The sequence below is a fragment of the Pyricularia grisea genome, assembly GCF_004355905.1.
Source record: "Pyricularia grisea strain NI907 chromosome Unknown Pyricularia_grisea_NI907_Scaffold_1, whole genome shotgun sequence".
In the NCBI taxonomy this organism is placed as follows: Eukaryota; Fungi; Ascomycota; class Sordariomycetes; order Magnaporthales; family Pyriculariaceae; genus Pyricularia; species Pyricularia grisea.
In genome coordinates this window covers 5,633,399-5,656,745 of record NW_022156716.1, presented here as the reverse complement: position 1 = coordinate 5,656,745, position 23,347 = coordinate 5,633,399, and the positions used below count along the sequence as shown (strand labels likewise).

The window sequence follows — 23,347 nt, the reverse complement described above, 5'->3', positions numbered from 1 at the left end:
TAAGGTACCCAGTTAATTTCAACCAATTTTTTCTCTCTTTTTTCTGTTTGAGTTTTGGTTCGGATATTTGTACTACACAAATAATTCAAGAGGGAGTATACTTACTGCCTTTGGGAGTACACGAGACCTGAATATAGAGGCCCTGTCTGGCTGAGAAGCCTCAAAGCCACAAATATTCGGTGGTGGCACACCCGGTCTTTGGTCGGCTGGCTTGGCAGAATTTACGGCCTACAGGGTCTTGTGCCATCCTAGCTCACTCAGTATATCACCATGGCCATCAAAAAGTCTATTGAGGTCAAGCTTCGGCCCACAGTGGCTGGCGGCAAGACTCCTGAACCCTTAAAGGGTGCATCTCGCATTCAGATCAGAAAAGATTCACTGATCGAACTTACGGGGACTGTGGACAACGGCAAAGCTTGCTACATCGAACGGGTTGACCCGGATGCTACTGGCAGTTCTCAGAGGAGAGAGGCTATACTATGGCTCACACCTGATCCGAATCTGGGTCGAGGGGTAGCCAAAGTTAGCCTGCCTTTCCGCGAGGCAGGCGACCTGAACTTGACCGACCAGTATCGGATCGTAGTGGCCGACACACCGTCTGAAGATGCCAGGGAGATTGTATTTGATGATATCACCGAGAGCGAATCTACAGCCCCGATCCAAGAGGTATGGATGCAGGCCTGGTTGGCAATGCTGAAAGCAGAAATTGGTAGGTCATTGAAAGAATAACAGGACGGAGGGGAATTCAAGAATGAGGTGGAACGTATGGCTTACTCTGCAAACTTGGCGACGACAGACTGACAGTGAGCACAATTATCCTTTCACCAGATATCCTTGACTATGTTTTCCCTGGAATAGTTCTCAAAGACCTTGTTTTTGCGAGAGACAAAAGAACCTTTAGAGTCCGTTCAGTGAATGGCTCGGAAACCAACAACTGCCGTATCAAGCCAGGGCTTGCAGAGATCATCATTGCCACAAGCGTGGACGGCAATGAGGGTACAAATGATGATCAGCCTTCAGATCTTCAAATTCCCCAGATCCCTGGGTTGGAGGAGCAGGTCAAGAAGCTCAATGACTTCCTGTTAGTGTCAAGCTCAGATCGGGAATCCAAAATGGGATGGCACGGCCTCGTCCTCCACGGCGGCAGTGGTACTGGAAAGACAATGCTTCTGGACCACGTAGCCAGGACAAAATGGGGCTCGGTCCACCGTGTCAAGGCATCCGACAAGAGCAAGGACATTCAGGATGTGTTCCAGACCGTCACCGGACATGCGCGAAGTATCGTGCTTATAGACGATTTAGACGAGCTCATTGATAAGGAGCGGGCCAACCGGAGCACTGTCATCAATGCGCTTGTCGAAGGTCTCGTCTCAGTCAGACAAGCCATCTGTGACAAGGAGAAGCCTCCAAAAGTGATTGTCCTCGCAGCATGCCGGGATTACATCACTGTGGTCCCGGAGAAGCTCCGGCGTCCCTACCGGCTTCAGCGAGCCATTCTCTTGCCGCCGATGGACATGTCACGGCGTACGGCCGTCATTTCAAGTCTCAACCCACCCTTTCATCCAGACGTTAGGGAACGGATCATATGTGATTTGAGTGATCGGACGCACGCATACAACGGCCTGGATCTTCAGAAGCTCCTCTCGACTATAGATTATCTCGTGTCCGCAAAGCTTCATCACACGCACCCTGAAGCTGTCGGAACGGAACCCGATGCTAGACCAAAGCCACCAGCAGATACGGCATTTTATACCGAGTCACTCGAGGCAGCCCTCCTTGAAATCCGCCCGACAGCGATGCAAGACGTCAACCTGAAGCCTCCGCCAGTGCACTGGGACGACATAAGCGGCCAGGAGAGCGTTAAGCGAGACCTGCGCCTGGCAGTCCACTTCATCACCAGACCCAAGGAAGAGATACAAAAGTTCATCCGTGTCCCTCCCAAGGGGTTCCTGCTTTATGGGCCGCCCGGTTGCTCAAAGACCATGACGGCACAGGCAATGGCCACCGAGTCCGGACTTAACTTTTTTGCCGTCAAGGGCGCCGAGCTGCTCAACATGTACGTCGGCGAATCGGAACGCCAGATCCGCGACCTGTTCAGCCGCGCCAGGGCCGCAGCTCCCAGCATGATCTTCTTTGACGAGATAGACTCCATCGCCGGGTCGCGCAAGGGGTTTGGTGGCGACGGCGGCGGCGCTGCCAGCCAGGGAGGACTCAACGTGCTCACGACCCTCCTGAACGAGATGGACGGCTTCGAGGATCTGCGCGGCGTCTTTGTGCTTGCGGCCACAAACCGCCCGCACGCCCTCGACCCGGCCATCATGCGACCCGGCCGCTTCGATGAGATCATATACGTGCCACCGCCCGACACCGCCGCCCGGGAGGCCATCCTGCGCAAGAACTCGGCCGGCTGCCACCTCGCTCCCGATGTGGACTTTGCCCGCCTGGCCCAGCTCACCGAGGGCAATTCCGGTGCCGAGGTTGCAGGTACCTGCCAGTCGGCGGGCAAGCTGGCCATGAGACGTTCTTTGGATGAACCGGGCTCCGAAGGCGCTATATCCATGGCCGATTTTGAGGCAGCCATTGCTGGACAGAGGAAACAAATCACGAAGCAGATGCTCGATGGATACGCAGAATGGGAAAAGCAGTTCCATTAACCTCTCCTTCGCATTTCCTCTTCATCTGGCATTCCCATTCCGATTTCAGTTCTGGCGTAGAAAGCATGACCCCCATTCGACCGATTCTTTTCTTCATGAACCCGTTTTAGATAGCCCGATGTCAGCCAGGATCAAAATATTAAGACATGTCACCCACGTATATATGTAATAGTAGCAGTGAACAGTGTGTGGTATCTCTTTTAACGCCTCTATACCTCCATAATTGAGCAAACCATGCAATGTCCTCTCCCATGTATCCCCTTTTTGTGTTTTAAATGGCTAGATACCCTTCCAGCATCAAGAAGAACGAGATAATATCCCGCACCTTTAAATAAAAAAAAAACCCCCTCAAATTGCACTCATGATCCCGGTGTACCTATGTAAGACGACGCCTGTAAACACCCATCATCCAGCTTGCTCTCAGCACCGCCAAACCGATGGCCATCTTGATACTGTCGTGGATCAGGTTCATCTTGGAGCCCTCTACCTCGTGCCAGTCGATGGGCACCTCGACCACCTTGATTCCGGGGCTCATGCCGATGACGCTGCCGTCCGCGGCGAGCACGGGAGTTGCCGGGGCCGACTCGGCCAGCATGAGCATCTCAATGTCAAAGATCCAACCCTCAGAGTGCATGTACGGGATTATGTGGGGGAGAGCGGCGCGGCTGAATAGCTTGAAGCCGCACTGGGTGTCTCGAATGCGCGAGGTTGCTGGCGGGGTCAAGATCATGAGCACAAAGTGAAATGACTTCATGAGGAAGTTACGAAGAGCCGAGCGCTGTGTGTGATAACAAGATATGTAAGTCGCGTCTTCAGAGTACTTTGGCAACATTGGGGAGGGAGGGAGATATATATATAGAAAACAGCCAGCTTCCCAAACCAAAGAAAACATACCTTAACTACGGCCTCGCTGCCGACCAAGTGGCCCCTGCTACCAATAGCAACACCGCGGTTCGAACCGTCCACCACATCCTCGCAGCCCTCGACCAGCTTGCCCAGGTCGCTAAACTTGGAGGCGCCATCTGCGTCGGCAAAGACGACGTACTCGCCGCGGGCGTGGCGGAAGCCGTGCGTGACGCCGCCGCCCTTGCCGCGGTTCTTGGCGAGGGTGACGACGCGGACGATATCGTGCAGCCCGCGGTCGCGGGCAAAGTCGAGCGCAACCTGGACGGTGCGGTCGGTACTGCCGTCGTTGACGATGATGATCTCGTAGCCTGTCAGGGGCTCCGGCACGGCCTGGTGCATCTTAAACGCCAGCCGCTTGGGCGTGGTGGGGCTGAGGAGCGCGGTTTGCGTCGGGTTGGCCGGCGGGTCGCGACCGAAGCGCGCGTCGAGGTATTCGACCATCTCCTCGAGCGTGGGGAGTATACGGGCCTCCTCGTTGTAGGCCGGCACCACGACGCTCATGGCCACCTCTGCGGGCTCGATGAGGCCGAGGTCCGGTGCGTCTTGATTGGCCTGGCGCTGCCGTCGCTGCTCGGCGAGCCAGCGGTCATACCAGCACGGTAGCTGAGCCGTCTTTTTGCCTCCACCATTGGGGCTCGATGTGAGATACGTCTTCTCGGACGGCAAGGGAGCTCGTGGTTTGGGCGCAACGAGGTGTAGGACCAAGTAGAGAGTGACGAAGCCAGGAATGAGGAGCACCAGCATGCCAAGCAGGATCATATGAGACGGCGCATGTCTCACTGCGTCGACGGCTGGCCAAAGAAACCTCTCGCAGAGGCTGTCGTGGGTGGACATGTTGTTTGCCGAGTGTGGTTTTCAGGTATCGTAAGCTTGTCGAAAGTGAGAGAGGGGATGGAAAGAGTACGGCGCGTGTGCTCTCCACCTTGCTATGAAAGGCCTAAATGCTCTTGTGGTAGCTTCCACATTGTCTTTCGGGTGAGACAGGTTATTCCTGGGACGATAGCCCAAATAGATGAAGGGGTCGACTCCGTGGCACAAAGACTGATGACTCGGTGATGGAATGGAGTTGAATGATGTGAGTGACAGCTGTAGGTTTAAGTGCGGTCCTCCCCCCCGTGCTCTGATTGACCAATTAACTGAGCGGGTCGCCATGAAACATTTGGCGATCCCTGTCCATCGGTTGTTGGCGGACCCCTGCAGGCGGTTATGGCGCCTTGGGCGCTCGACCGGGCGTTTGCCGTAGTGTGGGGGGGCTTTGGGGGCTCAAAACAGGTGGGGTTTGCGACTGTTGTAGAGATAATTAGGAGGTTTCGTAATGGACGTACAAGTACAAGTACAAGTACGTGTACACAGGTGAAAGTGTAAAGAAAGAAAAGAAAAGAAAAAAAAAAACTTTTCATGTAGTCTCTTCTTTCATTTCTTGTCCTTCTTCCTAGGACCGACTGCAGTGCAGCTAATCAATTGCGGACAAGAAACAAAAGACATTGAAATTTTACAAGGTGCAACTTTTCCAAGTGATGATGAAAACAGCCCTTTTTGTTTTCATGCAACTAGGTATCTAGCTCCCCTATGTGAATCAGGGCAATCAATATCCTGTGTTTCCATATTCTTCTTACAAAAACCAGCCAGCTATTTTAACGCCATAGTGTCTGCTGTCAAAGGAGAACATGCGGCACGAGTAGCGTCACCTGCACAAAATGCCCCGATCAGAACCTATCGAAAGAAATAGACACAAATATCCTATGTATTTCCCTGTCGTCTAATCAGATTAGGCAAATCCGCAAAGAATCCACCAATACAGATATCAGATATAAACAAGTTTGTATATGGACATCGAAAGAAATAAACTGAGGCTGTCAAGCTGCAGGTGACCCGGACTTGCTAAAGGACCACCTCCGAGAGTTTTTGGGAGGCTTCGCAGCCTGCGGCGTCTTTGTCAATTTGCCCTTCCCGACCTTTTGCGGCGCCAAGGGCGGTGGTTGAGGTTTCGGAGCAGGCACCTCTAGAGGTAGCCGAGAAAAGGCTGCCTCATCGAATTCTACCGGGAGAACCCTCGGAGTGGGGCTCGCGTTGGTCACTTCTTTGCCGCGGTTGTAGGCAAGACCCGATGGCTCCATATCCTGCTCAAAATCAAAGCGACTGACACTGGGCGGTTTGTAAGCAAGATACTCAGTCGTACTTCGTTGCTGTGAACCCGACGTAGTTGTGGGGCTTGGCGGTTTGTAAGCAAGGTATTCGGTCGTAGTCCTTTGCTGTGAGCCAGATTTAGCTGTGGGGCTTGGTGTCGCCTCCGATGTCCTCGTCGATGATAATGAGAATAGTCTTGGCTTTGGGGATGATTCAGAATCCGAGCTTGTATATGTGGTGGAAAAATTAAAATCAAACTCCGAGGCTTTTGATGAGGGGCGAGGGATCGCTGGTGACGCAGGACCGAGGATATTGGGGTTGACGGGGGTGGTTGGTGTTAAAAAATCTATATCGCCATCTGTTCTCACAGATGGTCTGCTTGGGCCAGTATATGTCGCAACTGAAGAGGTTGATGATGCCCGGCCGGACGATGAGGAAGCAGCGGAATGAGATACTGGTGGTGTTGCTAGGCTCATTGGCGGCAATGAAGGCACAGGTGGGATGTTGGGAATAGTCGATGTGGATGAGCTTGACGATCTGTGGACGCTTGGTCGAAAGCGTTGGCTCGCGCTGGGCGGGTAATACCGATCTCTAGTATTTGCTGAGGAGTCCACCTGTTTTCGGGTCTTGCTTGGGTGTAGTCGATGTGCATGCTGTGGCTCCGACTTCTGGGGTAGGCTAGCGGTGGAGTCTGTCTCTCTCGTGTTTGGTGTAAGACTGCTGCGGTTGTTTCCAGTTGAAAGCGATTCGGATGCGGCTTGACGACGGCGAGTGGCTTTCATCTCAAGTTCGTCTGAACTTGTGGAGTCGCTGGAGCTGCCAACGACTGAGGGGGCTGTTGGGGGCATGTCAATACGCCAGACTCTGACGCCGCACAAGGCTGTGTTTAACGGGATGTGAAGATAAACCTTTGCTGTTAGTTCGGCTGCCCCGACCTGAGCTGCCTGCCATGACTCTCTCGATGGCCTTTCCTTTGCCAGCATATGCACCTGGCAGATTTCCACCTGGGTTGAAATAGTCGTCTGCTTGAGGCGAGTAGACTACCTCACCGCTGCGATCGCCCCATGGAGGATGAATGCTCCCGTTATAACTGTGAGCCCTCGGCAGGCGCACAACGGGGTTGGCATAGACGGATGGATAAGAGACGTGCGACAGAGTGCTGCTTGTCCGTGTCATTCCCGAGTGCACCGGGTTTTGCCCCAGGGCGTGTACTGGGGTGTCGTGAAGCATGCCGCTCGCCGTCATGGCGCTCCGCCTGCGGTTCTCCTCGACGATGCGGACGCGGTCGTCATCTCTCCAACTCGAGGGTGCCCCGGCCAGGGCGTCAACAGCCGCATGGGTTGGAACGTGACGATAGGCCGGCTTTTGCTCCTCGGCCTTTTGCTTCTCGGCTAACCCGGCCTTGTGTTCCTTGGCTGCCTGGCGGCCTTTCTTGAACCGACCGAATACGGACATGTTCGTGTCTGGCCGCCAAGGCGCAACGGGGGCGCAAGGTCGATGTTGGTTTCGACAGAGGAGTGGGAAACGGACTGCAGCAAAATCAATCCCAATAAGGGTTCCCGAACGAATGGCGTGGTGGGTGCTGTAATATTTATATACCACTTTGGATATGCGGGCAAGCGGGCTGACAGGTGCGGGGACGGCCCAATTTGGGAGGAGGGTGGGAGGTTGAATAGCTCCACGGTGAGGGTGCCGAGCTTTTGCGATGCTACGTGGTAAACCGGAATGTCAGGGGCCGCTTCCAGGGCCAGGGTGATAAGGGAAAAGAGTCGAGCCAAGCCCGTATCCAAAAGTGCAGGACAGGCGAGCTCAAGAATGCAACCGTTTTTTCCGGTACAAAGAGACGGCGATCGATCGCTTTGATACGGTGTGGCGATTGTTAAGATCTTTTCTCGTCCAATCGATCTTGTATAGCGTTATTAGGTTTCCGTGCAAGCAAACCCCTCAGGAGGATCAAAGGTACCAAAATATAGATTGTTGTGAATAACAGTTGATGTAAAGCAGTAAAAACTGGAACTGGTAGGAAGAAGAAGCTAGCCCTAGAACTTGACAGAGACTGTCATCGGCTTTTGACTTCGGTTATAGTATGGTTTTTAATTGGATTGTTGTTTCCCTTTTAATGTTTCAAAGAGTCTCGAGCTGGGCCAGGCCAGCTGACTGAAATGGTTGATCTTTTGACACTTCCAACCTCCGCTGACTTGGGCTGGATGGTACCGATTGGTAGGGGATGTTGATTGAATCCCCGAGCTGTGCAGATAATTCTTGATAGATTGCCCAGGTGGTATTGCGGGCAAGGCAAAGATGCTGAATAGGAAGGAGACCCGCCTATGGTTGGGTCCGTTGGGGGGGGGGGTATGCCGATGCAATCCGGTGATGGTCGTCACACAAATTCAAGCTTGAGACCTAAAAACCGTGGCCCGATGTTGCAGAGAGCAAATCGAGATGGATTCAAAAAATGTATTTTAGAAGAAGTTCGAGCGAGGGCAGTATGATGCACATAAATACAAAAAAAAAAACCCCCCGCCCATACTAATTAGATGTACATACATACAGTGATTACAGCCTGCCCCGGGTGGTGGAGCTATACCCTTTCCCAAAACAAAACGTGATGGTTTCACTGGCCTGTCTGCTTGCATGACTGCTACGATAAAAAAACAATCATTCGCCGACCAAAGAGACCCAACGAAAAGATAGCAGTGCTGATAGAAGCCATTATCACAATATCTCTGCTTGCTGGGTTCGTTGTTGGTTGGCTGGGATTATCATCGTCGTTGCGTCGTGGCCCCTGCTTACCCTGGACAGGCTGCGTCAATTCAGCCCAGGGTACCCAGCTTTTATTTTGAGTCTAAGTCCAGAATAGACTAGCGGCCGCCACTGAGATCAATTAACCACGCAAACCAAGGCAAGGGGAGGACACGGGAGTTTGGGACGAAAAATTTCAATTCCGATTTGCGACAGCAAAGATGCTTGCTTGCTTTATGTTTTGCGTTCCATTGTTTTGTTTACATTGTCACCAACGAATTTATCCAGTCCGACCACACCTTCAATCATCTGTAGTTGACATTGACATCTATCTCTACTTAGAGTAGATACCTAGCTAAGGTAGCTCCCGTCCCTACGAGACTGCTAATATGGCAAGGTCGATAAGAAGAATTGCTACCGAAGCTGTCTGTAGCGACTGAGACCTGCAGTACAGAGTTTAGTTCTTACTACCAAGATCCGGCTGCAGCGGAGCAATGGATCCGCACAGGATTGCGCGCCAACATGCAGGGTTCAGATTCTAATTTTGGCCAGCAATACCCAATAGCCAAGGGCCAGCTGGATATTCGCTGCGTGTTTTCAAAGATTGAAGCTGAAAAAAAGGAAGACGCGAATGGAATAGTTGGAGTGAACAACAGACGTCTATGTGTCAAATGGGTGGGTAGATAAAATCTACTCCCCTTCCTTTGTTGGCCGAGCTGAAAAACCAACCGGGGACATATCCAGCAAGCGGCATGCAGACCCAAGTCAGGACCGTAACATGCAGCTTCCTGCACCCGACTTTCTGCCTCGTTGTCACGGTCGCCGCAGTGCCGCAGCAGGGAGGGGGCATCGGGCATCTCGTATCGTGTGGGTCTACAAGTCTAGGTATCATCGCATCAGTGAGAACTTTACATACCTACCTACCTTACCTTATGTAGATACCTTACCTACAAAGTACGTAGTAATAATGTACGAAGTACCTTAGGCAGACAGCCTGACCAAGATGCATGGGTTACCGGGCCGAGAGCCTGTCTGTTTCCAAGCAGCCGCAATCAGTAGTCTACTCCGTACCTACCTACCTTCTTGCCATGTTTTACCCATTTTTCTAGCCAAGATCTGAATCTCAAGACGAAATTTTCTTGGAATAGCTTAATACCCGAGCCAATCTACCATTGTGTTTGGTACTTAAGGAATTACCTGTCTACCTTAATTACCTACCTACGTTCAAAAAGTTCTTCTTGGCCAATTGGATAGGTGCCTTGAGAATCCTTAGGAAGGCTGTTGGCAAATTTCTCGAGTCGTCGTCGATGGTCAGTTATGCTTGCCTAACAGCCCGTCCTACGAGCGAGCCCGTGTATGCCGTGCAGTCCTTGGCAGGGATCAAGGGCCAGAATATATTTAGCATCGCTAAATCCTGGGAGCGGTGTAGCGTATCCCAACATCTATGTGACGGTAACTAGTGTCTTTTTGCACTCTAGTCAATTTGTTATGATAAGCTCAGGTAATGTGAATGCAAGATAACATGGTCATGCAAACTCGGATCATGGTCTGGTAGGAACCCCGAAAAAAAAAAAAAAAATTGTCGGATGGTCTATTGCAGTCGTGCAAAGGATTTTGTTGACTCAATTGGTCCGATTGACGTTTGTGATATCTCTTCGTATTTCAAACTATAGCAGATGGGGATTTACTGTCATATGTTCCGGGTTATGACTTTAGATGTCGGGTAGATACGTAGGTAAGTATATGGGCAATGAATCCGACGAGATTGCGCATGTGCCTAGAATAAATGGCATTCGCTTTGTCAGGTCATATTTGGACCTTGTGCTTGCTTGAAAAAGAAACCAATTAAAAAAATTGACAGATATCATTGCGACATGTACGGAAGACAGATTTTATAACATTGTTATAGTTCTAATAATTATGATGTCGAGGAGGGAGACGAAGTGTAGCTTCTGGCTAGAGCTTCTTGCTAGTGCTTCAGTCACATTGGATATTTTAAGACTATCGTCAAGAGTTTAAAGTAATAAGACGAAATGAATATAGTACAGAGTAAGGGTCATCACGTGGTATGCTGTCATCTGCAGATTAAGTGGGTAAAAGTCGTGGAGAGTTTATCAATCAACAAATCAATTGGAAAGTGGTACCGGTTTGCGCGAGCGCACAGGCCACTACCGATTGAATTCTTTTGCCTCCAGGGACCGGGCCATATCCTATCTGCCCATCACACACGCGCGCGACTCTCAGTCTGTTACGTGGTAGGGGAGCGGGACTTTGGAGTAGGGCCCACTTTTCCCACAGAACTGCCATCCCGCCCGCGGCCCAAGCCTGCAGCAGCCTATCGCGAGACTTTGACACTCCAGAGTCTTCACCGGCCGGACCCCAGCATCGAATCCTGCACCCAACCCGACCGGCTGAACTGGATGAACAAGCATTTTTTGACCATCGCATCCGACCGCCGTCCAAACAAGTCTTAATATACGCGCAATTACGGATTACTACCGGCCTGTCTCGATGACTTTGTCGTGATCGCTGGATTGCTCCTCCCTCCTGCATTTCGCTGATCTGCCAGGCAGGCGACATTGAGAGCGCCCGAGGGAAGAAACAAAACAAAAAAAAAAAAAAGTTCGCACAGCCGTACATTTCTTTTGCATCCACAAGCGCTCGCTTGACCTTGTGTTCTCCCTCGAACGACGACCAAGTCACCCCTCGACAAAACTGAGCTTGTCAAGCCAGATCGATCGGGCGACCGAGGCGCTCATTGCCCATCAAACTTCGACCTAGTGCGAAACACACGCGTCTGTCCAAGACTTGAATGAATTAATTTGAACACTTATCCTATACCCTTATCGCTACAAACGCGAAGGACTTCAAGGTAGTCTTGTGTCGATTCAGTCGCTCGCACCGAAGGCGAATTTTCCCCGGCCAGATTTCGTGTTATTTTGCGCGGCGCGCGCGCCTTGCCGGGCCCCGTGAAAAGTGGCGACATCCTCCTTGCCCGGTCTAGCGAACGGCCAACTGTCTCTACAGCAGCACCTAGACCTTGCGAACCAGATTGCGCATCATTCCGGAGTCGTCGCCTACGGCAGGCGCGCGCCGGTGTTGACAATGACACAACCTTTACCTCCGCAGCCGACCGATAAGCGGCGCGTCAAAGTCTACGAATTGCGCAATAACGAGTGGTATGACCGTGGAACGGGATTCTGCACGGCAGCATATATTCCTGTACGTCTGGTCGCCTGGCACCTGGAAAGGGAGCTGTATGCGCGCTGCATTTCCGCTTGCGCTGCTGCCCAAATCCCATGATCCGCCGCCGTGCAAGTATGTTTGCCTCGCCTATCTTGGCTAACAAGTGTCGGACTGCTCTGCCATAGATATCCGATTCCCCCGACGAAGATACCCCGAGAGAACCTAGAGTCATTGTCGAGTCAGAGGATCATCCTGACCGGGTGCTGCTCGATGTTCGAATATGCAAAGAGGACGGTTTCCAGCAGCAGCAAGGCATGTACTTCGTCTGATTATCCCATGACAGCAAGTAATTTACTGACTGGTGTGCTCCACATAGACACACTCCTAGTATGGACGGAACCAACCAATGGTGTGGATATGGCTCTGAGTTTTCAGGAAGCCGAGGGCTGTAGATTGATATGGTGCGATTCCGTCCCATAATCCCAGAGGCAGAGCAGGGAGAGGCCCAAAAGGTTCTAGTGTCTTCGGCAGAATTTATCACTGACACGACTTTGGGACTATTTAGGAAGTTTGTGAGCGGGGTCCAGTCGTCTTTCCGTGGACAAATGGCACATGGTAAGCTTGGCATGTTGGCGTCAAACCAAGAAAGGAAATGATGCTAAAGTAACGAACCTACCACCCACCACACAGATGACAGTCTTTCGGATGACCTCGCACTCGATGCTGGGCCTTCATTGCCCCCGCCGGAGCTGGCGTCTTTGCCGGAGCTTGAGCACAGTATGCGGATGATGGCAAGCAGTAATACTGGCCGGGAAGCGCTCACCAAGTGCATCATGAGTGAGGACTACATCGGCCGACTAATACCACTCGTGGAAATGGCGGAGGACCTTGAAAGCTTGGACGATCTCCACCGTCTCTGCAACATCATGAAGACGATACTGCTGCTTAATGACAGTGGTATAATCGAGCATGCTGTCTCGGACGAGTGCATAGAAGGGGTGGTCGGCGCGCTGGAATACGATCCCGACTTTCCCAGCCACAAGGCAAACCACCGGCAATGGCTCAAGCATCGGAGCCGGTATATCGAGGTTGTCAAGCTGCAAGATCCGGCCATATCAAGAAAAGTCCACCAGACCCACCGATTACAATACCTAAAGGATGTGGTGCTGGCTCGGATTTTGGATGACCCGACGTTCTCCGTACTCAACTCGCTGATATTCTTCAACCAGGTTGACATAGTCAACCATCTCGGTCAAGATCCCGAGCTTTTGATGGAGCTGTTTGGAAAATTCACGGATCCGAGCGTCGAACCTATTCGACAAAAGGAGGCTCTCCAGTACATACAACAGTGCTGCGCCATCGCCAAGAACCTACAGCCGCCGATTCGGCAAGTGTTGTATAATAGTTTCCTCACGCACGGTCTCCTGCACGTCATCAACTTTGGACTACGGCAACCAGACGTTACCGCTCGAGTCGGTGCTACCGACATTCTGGTTTCGATGATTGACCACGATCCCCAGATGGTGCGGCAGACAATTTATCGCCAGATCCGCGAGAACCAGCCGCCCCTTACAGATGCCCTCATCGATCTGCTACTGGCCGAGGTGGACTTGGGGATCAAATCACAGATCTCGGATGCTCTCAAAGTGCTTCTCGACCCCAACCCCCCTCCAATGCCACCAGATGCCAGCAAGCCGAATGGCGAACCACTGCCTAGACGACCCCAGGGACCAGACCCTGAGCAGGATGGCTTCCTGCAACACTTTTACGACCATTCTGCGGCCAGGTTGTTCAGACCACTCCTCGAGCTCGAGGGGAAAACCGTTCTCAAGTTCTCCGTGGCAGATGATGGCGTTTTCAACTACTTGAACGACATCCTCTGCTTTTACATACGTCAACACATGCATCGCTGTAAGCTCTTTATACTACAGAACAACATTTCACAGCGCTTCCTGCAACTGCTTGCATGCGACCAGAAGCATGTGCAACTTGGTAAGTGACGTGACGTCTGGTTGAGAGCAAACGGACCAAAGTACCACAGCAAGCGCTAACAGAGTATCCAGTCGCCATAAGGTTCTTCCGTCAGCTGATTGCGCTGAAGGATGAATTTTGGATTCGTCAGATTGCTGAAAAGCAGGTTCTTGGCCCGATCCTGGACGTCCTGATAGGAGTTCTTCCCAGAGACAACCTGTTAGGATCTGCCTGTCTTGACGTCTTTGCATTCATACACCAGGAGTCGATTAAGGACTTGGCCAGGCACCTTGTGGAGACGCACCGAGAGAAAGTGCAGTTTCTCACATCTTTGTCGCTGTTTAGAGATATACTTGACATGTACGATAAGCCTCAGGGCAACTACTCTGCTACTATAGATGGCTACTTTTATGATTCTGAGGAGAGTGTGTTGGTGCCCCGGCCAAACCCGGCCAACACAAGGGGCATGATGGAACACTTGGCTGTGGACCCGGACGAGGAGGCGTTTTGGAACGGATCAGACGAGGAAGAAGAGCTGCAGACAAGGGTCGGTCCACCTCTTCAGGCGTCAGGAAACGGTGCCGTCGGTCCCAAGCCGCTAGTTGACTATGCATCTGATGACGACGTGGACGAGAACGGGGACACGGAGGTGAAACCAACGCCCTCGGTCGAGGTTGATGAAGCCAAAGCTGTGGTTTCGGAAGACGATAGCGAGGGTGCCGTTTGGACACCGACCAGCAGTGTCGGGCCACCACCCGAACGTCTTTCAGAAAAACGCCGACGTGAGGAGGACGAAGAGGACGAGATCGACAAGCTCATGCAAACGAATAAACGGCGGAACAGCGGTTCGGCGACGATGAAACCGGCCACGGGCCTAGCAGCCGGGCCTATTCGTCGCAGCAGGAGTCTCACCGGGCGTGATTCACCGTCCAACGGGAACAAAAAAATCGCCATCAGTATCTCACCGGCGCTGAAGCTCGCCACTACTGGGCAGTCTGGTTCTGAAGACGGAAGCGAATAAAAATGGCAGAGTTTTTCCCGTTCCACATTTGAAGCGATTGCAAGTCTTATACGAAATGATATCCCGTGACCGCTCTCAACAGAAACATGAGAGGCAACGGAATTTTTTTTTGTCTCGACCAGTGTATCTGCGAGCACTTTTTTTTTTTTCTTTCTCTTTCTTCTTATTTCTTTATTTCATTTTGACAATATGGCGTTGGCTTCCGTCTTATTCTGTATCCAACACTGATCGGCCTTGAATTACTTTTTATTCTTTTTTCAGCCGCTGAATAGGAAACGGCGGGGATATTGGGGCGCAAAGAAGGAATATTGGTTTTTGCTCTCCCCAGGAAAACGGGGAGGTGACAAGGTGCTTTTTTTTTTGTCGTAAGAGAGCAGGAGTCGGTACAAAAAGTCCAAAACATCGAGCCTATATACAACCCCACAGTCACAGTGGGATAGATTTGCAAAGCAATGCCATGTCCATGCGATGGTTTGCCAATGTATCACCCTTCCCCAATGGAGATCTCGGTCCACAATTGAAGTAAGTACCTACCTTAGGTATATAACATTTGCGTACCTGCAGCGTACCTGCAGCGTACTCAGCTACCTCGTGCCCATCTCATCACTTTCCGTAAGCCTCCAGCCTCGTGTATGCATGTGTGCTCGTGTTGAAAGGTGAGTGCATAGCTTGTTTCATAAGCCAGAATAAGTACTTTGTCAATAACATACTAGAGTTCTGGAACTAGAATTCCAACAGCACCAAGGGTGTATGAAAAACGTCCATCGTAAAATCGTGGCGAATTTGATTAAAATCTCTAGGCTCTAGGTTCAAGGTATGAGATACGTCATCCCGCTGCCCCCTCGAACGTAGACTCTGTTTTGCAGCTCTATATACATTGTGAACCAAACGATTGTGCGAGAGGAGGAGACGTATACAAGAAATAAAAAAAGAATAAAAGCCAAGTCTGAAAAAATAATTCAAGCTATTACCGCCTACAACAAGGTGGCGAAAACATATAAAGCCAAGGCTACCAACTCCGTCGAAAAAAAAAGAAAAAAAAAGATTGCCGCAGTTATCGTCTTTTAATAGTGGTGATTCCTATCCCACGAGAGATTCGGGTTTAATTTGGCGCAGTCGAGAGGTCACAATGTGGTGGTGGGCGTGACTGGCCATCCCGTGATGCTTTGCAGCTCCAGCTCCGTTTAAGCTCCTGGTGGCACCCAAAGCCAGATAGGATAGGTTGTAGAGCAAAGAAATGACAGAAGGGGTATTATAAACTTAGGGAAGAAGGCCATATCATCATTCTAGCCCAGACACACTTCCCAGCTGAAGGAGATGCTGGGGGTTCCCCTCCTTTGGCATTTTCTCTCTTTCTCTTCTCAAGTCCACTTTTGCAACCAGGTGTTCCTTAGAAAAAAAAAAAGCTCAGAGACCATAATCTTTTGGGTTTGTGCCCGAGAGGAAGAGAGGGGAAAAAAAGCCATTTGTCTATGCGGCCTCCGCCCACATGACAGGTAGGAATACGACACAGGCTTTCCACAAAATCATGACACACTCAATCAAAACCATGGGCAGTTTCCATAACCCCATGGGCGAACCGATCGAGTCGGAAAGATGTAGCCAAAGTGCGACAAAGGCAACGCTGAAGAAGTGGTAGGCGAGCGTGGTGGGGCTCTCGAGAAGACCTGCCAACATGGCACAGGGCTCATCGGTGATTCCACGCTGGAAATATTCAAAGCAGCCACGCCTGAGGGCATCGAGGCGCCAATCGCTCGCGGCAAAGAGGCTGTAAAGCGCCTGGGCGAGTACGTTGATGATCGAGGTTAAGCGCTTGCGACGCCAGTGGAACGTTTTCATGGCGGCGCGGACGGCAGCTGTATCGGCTAGGCTGGGAACAACATCGGGATCTAGAAGTTCTGCAACGAGAAGTGCATCGTTGAATGCAACCGTCATGCCACCTCCTGTCAGGGGGTGCCGCATGTTCATGGCATCTCCGAGGATTAGAACGCCCTCGTGCTGCGTCTGAGGTGTAGGGGGTAACCAGCTATTTGGCATACTCCTTGGGATCTTGCCATCCGAGAGGGCTTTCAAGGCAGAGGGGCGAACAGACTCTGGGAGCGATGGGATGACGACCTTGTGGAGGTAGCCGCGCACGCCCCCGTTTGCCGGCGAGGCAGCGGGAAGGTTCTCGGGAACATCGATGAGGCAACGGGTCTCGTGTGAGCCAATCTGGTACAGTAGGGCCAGATGCTTCTCGCCAATCACAACATGGCCGTAACCGTACGGCGGTAATGGGCAGTCAATCAACTCTAGGGCATAAAACTTGGATCGGACAATGGGCGCGCGGCCGATGTACTGCTTGCGAAATTTGGATGCATAGCCGTCCGCGATGATGGTCAGCTGGCCAAAGAAGCAGTCTGCGTGCTTCTTCCCCGTCGCCTTGTCAGTCGTCCGCGCCTCCACGCCGAGAACCTGGGGAGTGTGGGTTCCCCTAATAGTCGCCGTCACCTCTGTCTCCACCACCGTGATATTCTTGTGCGCAATGCAAGACTTTCTCAGGTTCGTTATCAGTCTTCCGTGATGAAAGGAGCGGCCCTCAGGCTTCGTCGCCATCGGTTCGAGCTTTTCGTATCCGCCGTTGTACAGGTGGCCGTTACCATTGGCATGGCCGTCGGTGTGACCGTTGACGTGATCATCGGTGGGAAGCTGCTTCTGGCTCATGTCGGTAACGATGCAGCCTTCGTCGTCCATGAAGGGGTACGGAATGGCGACCTCATCGCCCTTATGCATGACGTGGTAGCCGTAACAAGGTTGTGCATCGATGCCCTCGAGACAGTGGCCGAGGCCGAGTTTCTTGAGGGAGGCAACGCCGCCGGGCTGTAGCAGCTCGCCGACGATTCGGTCTGGCTCGTGCATCCATCTCTCCAACAGCAGGATGCTCCTGCCCTGGTTTGCTAGCGCGTATGCGATGGCGCATCCAAAGACGCCAGCCCCGACAACTACTACATCTGCCTCATGGTATTTGGACCTGCGGTCCACCTGGACCTGAGGATCCTGCGTTTCGACCTTTGTCGTCATTGGTGGCGGCGTTGAGGCCCGGACCAGCCAAAGGAGCGTTGAGATTTGGGGGGGAGAAAGGGTCGCGTTGAGCCCGAGAGGAGCGGTCGGTCGTTCGTTCGTTCGTTTGTCGAGATCAAGCCAGTAGTGTGTGGCTGGGGAGATTTTGATATTAATAACCGTAGAGTGGGGTTTTATTGTTTGGCTTCTAGGTGTATTGTGGCCCAGCCAGGTGCAGGATGGGACAGAGAGACGGTTGCTTTTTGTCTCCAAGCTGCTCGCAAAAAAGTCGGTACCACTTGAATCGTACACACGCACGCGCAGCGCAGGCGGCGGGGCGTCGATTAAAGAAAGGGGCAGGGCCAAATTGGGGACAAGGGGAGCACTGTCAAAATGGAGACGCAAAGCAATGGATCCCGTCTTAATCGGGAAGGGCAGAAAATTTTGCGTGGGTAGGTAATGATAATAATAAGAGTAAAAAATAATAATAAAAAGTCGATTAAGTCACCGATGCAGAATCGTAAGCTACATGGAAAACGAATGAACGGACGTAAGCAGCATCTGCAAGTGCTCAAGTATGCATTATAAACCCATTGGCGAACCGGAGAAAGTTGAAAAGGTAAGGATCAGACTGGCTCCTACTCTTTCTCGCTCTCCTGCAACCTTGACGAGCGCGCAGGGAACAGCAAGCAATCAGTCGGTAGCGAAAAATACAAAGGAATCAAAAAGTGAGGCGAGGAAACAATGTGAATCTTTCCTTGTTTCGACTTTTCGATGGGCCGAAAATACGATTTGGAAGGGAAATCGTGCCACCTTAGGCGGACCCTGTCAGGTTGCTCTGACCAATCAAGCTGATCGATTCCAGTGGTCTTGAACGATGGCCCAAAATTGGGTTCGATTGCCAATCAACGGCATCCATCATCACATGTGTCGTCCCATTCTTTCTTGCAACCACACCATGAATGTGAATTACAGAACGAGCAAAAACGATAATGGCAGCCACAACGCGCACGCACGGCGTTTTTCTGTTTATTCTCTTTCTGTACGGATATCAGTAGGTTTGGTACGAAAAAAAGTCTTTATCGTATGAGCTTCCGGATTGCTCTTCCGTGCTCTCTTCTGTCTCTCCGTGTCTCTTTTTTTTCCAAGCCTAGGTTGATCCTAGTCCAACGCACGATTTGAATTTCCTGGCCCACCTCCCCTGAAAGAGACAAATCCAGACAGGCAGTTGGACACTGGTAATTGCGCGGTACCCCACTGGCAGGGCGAATTAACCCGTGCTTTAGTCTACAGTAAGCCTCGAAAGTAGGCCGAAAAAAAAGGGAAAAAAAAAAAAAAAAAAAAAAAAAAAAAAAAAAAAAAAAAAAAAAACGGACGTCAGGGGGGTTCGACGGGCCAAGGAAACAACAACAAATGGACAAGGACGAGACTGCTTTGGAATATCCGTAGTGTCAATGTAATATCATCATCTCTCGCTCGATTGTCGATTGATTTCGCTCGATTGTTGATCAATTTCATTCCTCATATCATTTACGGATTTACGACGTAATTATCCACTTTCCCTGCATTCATCACATGCGTTTTTTTTCTTTTCTTTTCTTTTTTTCACGTAAATTGTACCAGATCTAATTAGACTATATGATTTAAGGTTGAGGCTATAGTACAACCTCTGATGAAACATCCTCGTCCTGTCAGGAAGCCATCCCCGGTTACTCGTCCAAGTCTACTAGGTAGTGTTAACGTCTGTTCTCAAGTTGGAACGCACGAGACACGAGGCGATCAACATGTTCACCCGTCAACATTTTGACGTTTGAGCGAGTTTTAAGTAGTATAAGAGAAGTCCCAACAAACTATTCTTCTTACTCAAATGAAGAAACCTAGCTACGGTTCACCCGTTCTGTCGGGATTCGTCCAAGTTTGCTGTTTGATATAAGACGATAAGAATCTAGGCAATAGATCAGTGTTTCGTTTGCTGCACCTCTCGGTCCGGAACTAATAAGGGTCAGTCCTACATGCAAACGTTGCCAGGCATTGGTGTGGTGCCGTGCGGTGCCGTGCGGGACCGCGCGGGAACGCACTTTTACAGCTTGAAATCGAATAACTGTGCACGATCGACAGCTTCTTAGACGTGGTACATATGTCATCTTACATATTTGCATATTGTTTAATTACATCAAATGTACAGCCTGACCACTCGACGCGTCGACTCTTTGTCATGGCGTCAGCTACTCGCTAGTTTCAGCTCCTTCATCCTTGAACTTAATCTAATCTTATCTGTCAAAAACCAGCTTCTGCAATGCCTAAGCTTTATTGTTGGTGCCGCCCATACCCGTCGTCGTTATCACGTCGCCGGGGCGGTCGCCGAGCTTTAGCTCTTCGCGCCCCTGAAACCGGCAGACCGAGTCGTTTTCTGCTTCCAGGGCAGCATGTTTGATAATATCCTGCACCATGCCTTTGAGTTCCCGTTCATCCTCTTCAAACCGCCGTCGGCAACTTTTCAGCTCTGCTATTGCAGTCTCTAGAGGAACAAGAAGAGCCTTCTCCAAGATGGACCCGGGGTTTTCCAGGACAGCCTGCTCAATCCTACTTCGCCAATGCCTCAATCGCTTGAGAATACCAAGGCCTCGCTTGGCGAGCTTTTCCCAGTGGCCCAATGCCGTAGCTGTCTGAACAAGACCTGCAAGCATATCAGGCTGCTGAGTATGAATATAACCGTCAAGTAGGACCGCAAAGTTGGTGACGCAGTAACCCGGCACGAGACCCTGCTCGTCTGCAGCCATCAACGCCAGACCAATCGCCCCTTGATGGTTGCCTGCCTCAGAGTATAGCTTGGCAGCACCGTTGAGAGCTTTCCCTCTAAAGACAAGCTTCGCGGCACGCATCTTTCGCAGCATGTCTTGGACACGACGCTCTAGGTGCTCGTAACCTAGATCGGTGTCGATGTTCTTAATTTGCCAAGCCAGTACGTGAGAAATGGCGCCCCTGGTGTCGACTTTCGATTCCTCTTGCAAGTGTTGTAGATAAGACAGCGTGCCTTCAATGTTTGCCTCCCCGTAATGGGCTAGGGATGCATCTACAAACAGTCGAAGGCACCTCTGACAATGAGGCATTCCATTGCTGGTCGCATGCTTGTACAAATTGATGGCTTTTAGTGGTGTTTTATTCTCAATCGATTTCCCCATCGCAATCGCGACCGTGTGTCGATCAGGGACCGCCTGGCGAGAGGCTGACTTGTGTTTTGTCGACAAAGAAAAGCTAATGGTGCCCTTCCTGTGAACCGAGGGAGACGCAAGTGCTGCCTTGCTCATTATGTTGGCTGTAACTTGGTCTGTAGATTCAGGACCTTGGCGTTGCAAAAGACGATGCACCTGTCGCAGTTCCAGGAAGTGAAATTTCCAGTCTAAGTGGCAACTGCGCAACAGTGCGTTGGTGTAATGTGGCCCTGGTTTCAAGCCCGAGTTGATGCAAAACTTGATCCAGCCTATCAAAGACTTGGTATCACGGACACCTCCATACAGCTTGGCCATGAATGTGAGCATATACGTTGAAGGCTTGACCTGGAAACTTTCCAAGAGATCCCTCAAGAACTCTTCCGTTTGCTTGATCGTATGTTTCTCGCTGAAGGCCTGCAAGATGGGAACGAGACATGCGGCGCGATCGGTCGACTCTGCCCATTGGCTCTTGGATATTTGCTCCAACATTCTGTGCATAGTTGCGAAGTCGCCAGCCTTTGCTCGGGCAAGGGCAAACAGCAAGTTAATCCTTCCATCCGTCTTTTTTGATGGCATCTGGGCGACAAGCTTCTCGAAGAACCGCCGGGCACCGCTCTCATCACCAGCCTCTAGCAGGATTTGAATCATGGCTCGGTAAGGCGCGTCTGCGTAAGAGACGGCTTCGGGAAACCGCTTTTCTTCCAGAGCCTCAAACCCTTTGACCAGCTTTTCTAGCTGGCCATGCTCGCGCCAGTCAAGATAGAGCAGCTGAGTCGCCCATTCCACCTTTATATGATGGCTTTGAGGCCTCACTTGGAGCAAACGCTCCAGTACCGACATGGCCTTATAGCCGCCTAGTTCAGATACACAGCCAAAGACCATGTCACCCATCTCCAAAAAGCAAGACTCGTACTCTAGGCTCAAATCGTCCGTCGATGCTTGGGTGAGGAAGAACTCAACCACACGCACGCGCTCGCCGCTTTCGAATAGCTGGCGGAGGATACGCAACTCGAACTCATGCCCGCCAGGGATGCAGCTGTAACATTTCACTCTTTTCAAGACCTTGTCCACGCGTCTGAAGCTTTGCCGGGATAAAAGCTTGGTAAAAAGTTTCTCTCCCGTCTTCAGAACATCTATTGCAGTGGCCAAGTTGGTTGGCCCGGGCTTTTGGGAGAACTTCGGGGCAAACAAATCTATGGCAAGGTCATATTGCGGGACCTCCTGTGCCATCACGAAATCCGCAAGTGGTAACGGACTATGGGACCAATAAAGCTCCTCATCCATCACGAGACGATGGACCCTGTGTAGACGAAGAATATCACTCATCAACTTTAAGGCGCTTGAAAAGGACTCCGCTTCCTGCAATGCTTTAGAGAGCGTAGCGGTAGATTGTAAAATCTCCTGCAAGTGAGGCTCCAGGTCCGTCATCGGCGCGTCGAATACAGAATCTAGAAGATTCATGGCTCGCACGAGATCTTCCTTATTCCCTGTTGCACAAAGCGAGTCGACCCGAGATGCAGCTGTACTGATGGGGTCGGCTTTGAGCCTCATTGGGCCCAACGCTGCCCGCGGCCGTGTCTTGGCGTTTGAAACAGGCGGCCTGCGTGGCTCGTTCAGTTGTGTGTGATCGACAAACAGGTCCCGTTTATTGATAGATTCTGTGCCTGTGGTATTCATGGTGTGAGCCCCTGTGTTCGCCTGCTCGTCGCCTCGACTGTCCGGTGTTTTGCGTTCGAAATGGTCTCTAGTATTTGAAGTTTTTGGAGGCTCCCTGCCAAGAGACGTTTCTATGGAAAGGTGCTCTCTAGCCTCCCACGGCAGATCGGATTGTGACAATGCCAACCGAGGGTTCTCTTCGGCATAGTGGTTGGGTCGCGAGCTCTGTAGCAGTATCTCCTCTTCGAGGGCGCGGATGGTCGCGTCGGCAGCGTCGGCGCGGTATCTCTCATGCGACTTGATGCGCCGGCCATTGTGTATGGCCGTCTGGACAGTACTGATCCTCCGTCGGCGAGTTTCCAAGACTAGAGCCAGGGAGCATGTGGTGCCGAAGACAAGCCCGCGTAGGGCTCGTATGGCCGCCTTGGACGGCACAGGAACGGGAGTCGTCATGGCTTAGTAGAGACATTTCGCCATTTGTCAATTAAGATTTGTCCTGGTGATTGCTGTGTAAACAATCAGACTACTCCCAGAGGAGCAGGCGGGTCGTTGACGTTAACGTCCAGAAAAAAAAAATAAAAGGTGGAAGTTATTTCAAGAAAATTGGACATGGTCTGACCCCCAAATCCCTGAGGATGCAGCTGCCGTGTACAAGCTCGGAGGCGCGACTAGCAGGGTGGGGCCAGAGCAGCATGTCAGGGTTCGGGTTTGTTTCCAATGAAATGTGCCTCGTCGCTTTTATTACCTTAGGGAGTTAGTAGGTACTTTAGATAATGATCACATCGATTATCAGAACATGTAGCTCACTCGAGAGAGTAAGAAAGAAAAAAAAA

At 51.3% G+C, this 23,347-nt stretch overlaps 6 protein-coding genes across 6 annotated transcripts; 2 read left to right on the top strand and 4 right to left on the bottom strand.

The window, feature by feature from the left end:
• Positions 1 to 270: 270 nt before the first annotated feature.
• On the top strand, positions 271 to 2,654 carry PgNI_01734 (uncharacterized protein; the record flags this gene model as incomplete). Its single annotated transcript, XM_031121806.1, has 2 exons — positions 271 to 709; positions 829 to 2,654. 2 exons carry the CDS (start codon positions 271 to 273, stop codon positions 2,652 to 2,654), a joined length of 2,265 nt encoding a protein of 754 aa, XP_030988036.1.
• A 175-nt stretch (positions 2,655 to 2,829) lies between these two features.
• On the bottom strand, positions 2,830 to 4,588 carry PgNI_01733 (uncharacterized protein). Its single transcript, XM_031121805.1, has 2 exons — positions 3,549 to 4,588; positions 2,830 to 3,432 (listed from the first exon to the last, which is right to left on the bottom strand). Exons 1-2 carry the CDS (start codon positions 4,392 to 4,394, stop codon positions 3,031 to 3,033), a joined length of 1,248 nt encoding a protein of 415 aa, XP_030985979.1. The 5' UTR covers positions 4,395 to 4,588; the 3' UTR covers positions 2,830 to 3,030.
• Positions 4,589 to 5,021: 433 nt separating this feature from the next.
• Positions 5,022 to 8,130, bottom strand: PgNI_01732 (uncharacterized protein). The gene is made up of 2 exons (XM_031121804.1): positions 6,596 to 8,130; positions 5,022 to 6,522 (listed from the first exon to the last, which is right to left on the bottom strand). The coding sequence occupies exons 1-2, from the start codon at positions 7,140 to 7,142 to the stop codon at positions 5,417 to 5,419; spliced, it is 1,653 nt and encodes a 550-aa protein (XP_030988038.1). The 5' UTR covers positions 7,143 to 8,130; the 3' UTR covers positions 5,022 to 5,416.
• A 2,900-nt stretch (positions 8,131 to 11,030) lies between these two features.
• PgNI_01731 (uncharacterized protein) lies at positions 11,031 to 15,060 on the top strand. The gene is made up of 6 exons (XM_031121803.1): positions 11,031 to 11,651; positions 11,801 to 11,931; positions 11,992 to 12,002; positions 12,102 to 12,230; positions 12,306 to 13,607; positions 13,679 to 15,060. The coding sequence occupies exons 1-6, from the start codon at positions 11,535 to 11,537 to the stop codon at positions 14,605 to 14,607; spliced, it is 2,619 nt and encodes an 872-aa protein (XP_030988041.1). The 5' UTR covers positions 11,031 to 11,534; the 3' UTR covers positions 14,608 to 15,060.
• Positions 15,061 to 16,077: 1,017 nt separating this feature from the next.
• Positions 16,078 to 17,667, bottom strand: PgNI_01730 (uncharacterized protein; the record flags this gene model as incomplete). The annotated part of the gene is made up of 1 exon (XM_031121802.1): positions 16,078 to 17,667. One exon carries the CDS (start codon positions 17,665 to 17,667, stop codon positions 16,078 to 16,080), a length of 1,590 nt encoding a protein of 529 aa, XP_030988040.1.
• A 2,279-nt stretch (positions 17,668 to 19,946) lies between these two features.
• Positions 19,947 to 22,967, bottom strand: PgNI_01729 (uncharacterized protein; the record flags this gene model as incomplete). The annotated part of the gene is made up of 1 exon (XM_031121801.1): positions 19,947 to 22,967. The coding sequence occupies one exon, from the start codon at positions 22,965 to 22,967 to the stop codon at positions 19,947 to 19,949; it is 3,021 nt and encodes a 1,006-aa protein (XP_030986744.1).
• Between the last annotated feature and the right edge of the window lie 380 nt (positions 22,968 to 23,347).